General features: G+C 43.7%; 1 protein-coding gene across 1 annotated transcript; it reads left to right on the forward strand.

Annotated features, from left to right (window-relative positions):
- Positions 1-4: 4 nt before the first annotated feature.
- Positions 5-1087, forward strand: LOC102210634 (perforin-1-like; the record flags this gene model as incomplete). The annotated part of the gene is made up of 1 exon (XM_005755997.1): positions 5-1087. A coding segment is annotated over one exon (1083 nt), but the record flags the coding sequence as incomplete, so codon positions are not given.
- Positions 1088-1092: the final 5 nt, after the last annotated feature.

Consider the following 1092-nt stretch of genomic DNA (forward strand, 5'->3'; position numbering starts at 1 on the left):
GGCAGTTGACTCCATTCCCCCTTATTCCTCTAAAACTGCGCCATTATATCACAATCTGATTGACACTTATGGAACACATTACATCACACAAGTGTCTCTTGGAGGTGAAATTAAAGCAACCACTGCTGTCAAGACCTGCATGGCTACAATGAATGGACTAACAGATACTGATGTTAGTGACTGTTTGTCAGTTGAAGCTTCAGCTACTTTTGCAAATTCTGCCCGTATTAAAGCAGAGTATGAACACTGTCAGAGAAAGAAAAACAAGTTGGGGTCTAATCAAAGTTTCAGCAGTTCATTTAATGAGCGGCACACAGAAGCCATTGGTGGAGATATTGATGGAGGTGATATCCTCTTTGCAGGCCAATCTGACCCCTCGGCCTATAAAAACTGGCTCATTTCTCTTAAAAGTATCCCTGATGTGGTCCAATACAACTTAAAACCCCTACACACCATACTGCCATTAAATCATCCTGCCAGGGCGGGACTGAAGCGAGAAGTGGAGCAGTACATTAAGAAAAATGCAGTGCTGAAGAAATGTTCAGAAACCTGTAAGATTGGGCACCGATCAAACGCAAGAGATCCTTGTGCTTGTGTCTGCAACAGTAACCAGAACATCAAGTCAAACTGCTGTCCTGCTGGGAAAGGTCTGGCAACCTTAAAGGTGTTCAAACTTTATGCAAAGGGTCTGTATGGTGACAACTGGACTCAAACAGATGGTTCAGTGAAGGTGACATATGGTGATCAGAAAAAGCGCACTGATATTATAAGTAATGATGACAACCCTAGATGGAGAGAAACATTTGAGTTTGGAACCATCACCATCAACATGAAAAACAAACTTAAATTTGCTGTGTATGATGAGGACACTTACTGGAACAGTGATCTGTTAGGCGAGTGTTCATTTGATCTGCGAGCAGGGAAGGTGAGCGACAGCTGCATGCTGAATCATGGGACCTTCTTCTTTTCCTACACCGTAGAGTGTGCACCAAGTCTTAGTGGGAACCAGTGTCAGGAGTATATCCCCTCGGCCATGAGTCCGTCTTTGGCTGAGGTTTTCCACACCAGAAATGGGGTTCTTCTTGGAAAGAT

The sequence above is a fragment of the Pundamilia nyererei genome, unplaced genomic scaffold, assembly GCF_000239375.1.
Source record: "Pundamilia nyererei isolate P.nyererei 1_Seehausen unplaced genomic scaffold, PunNye1.0 scaffold06797, whole genome shotgun sequence".
NCBI classification, from domain to species: Eukaryota; Metazoa; Chordata; class Actinopteri; order Cichliformes; family Cichlidae; genus Pundamilia; species Pundamilia nyererei.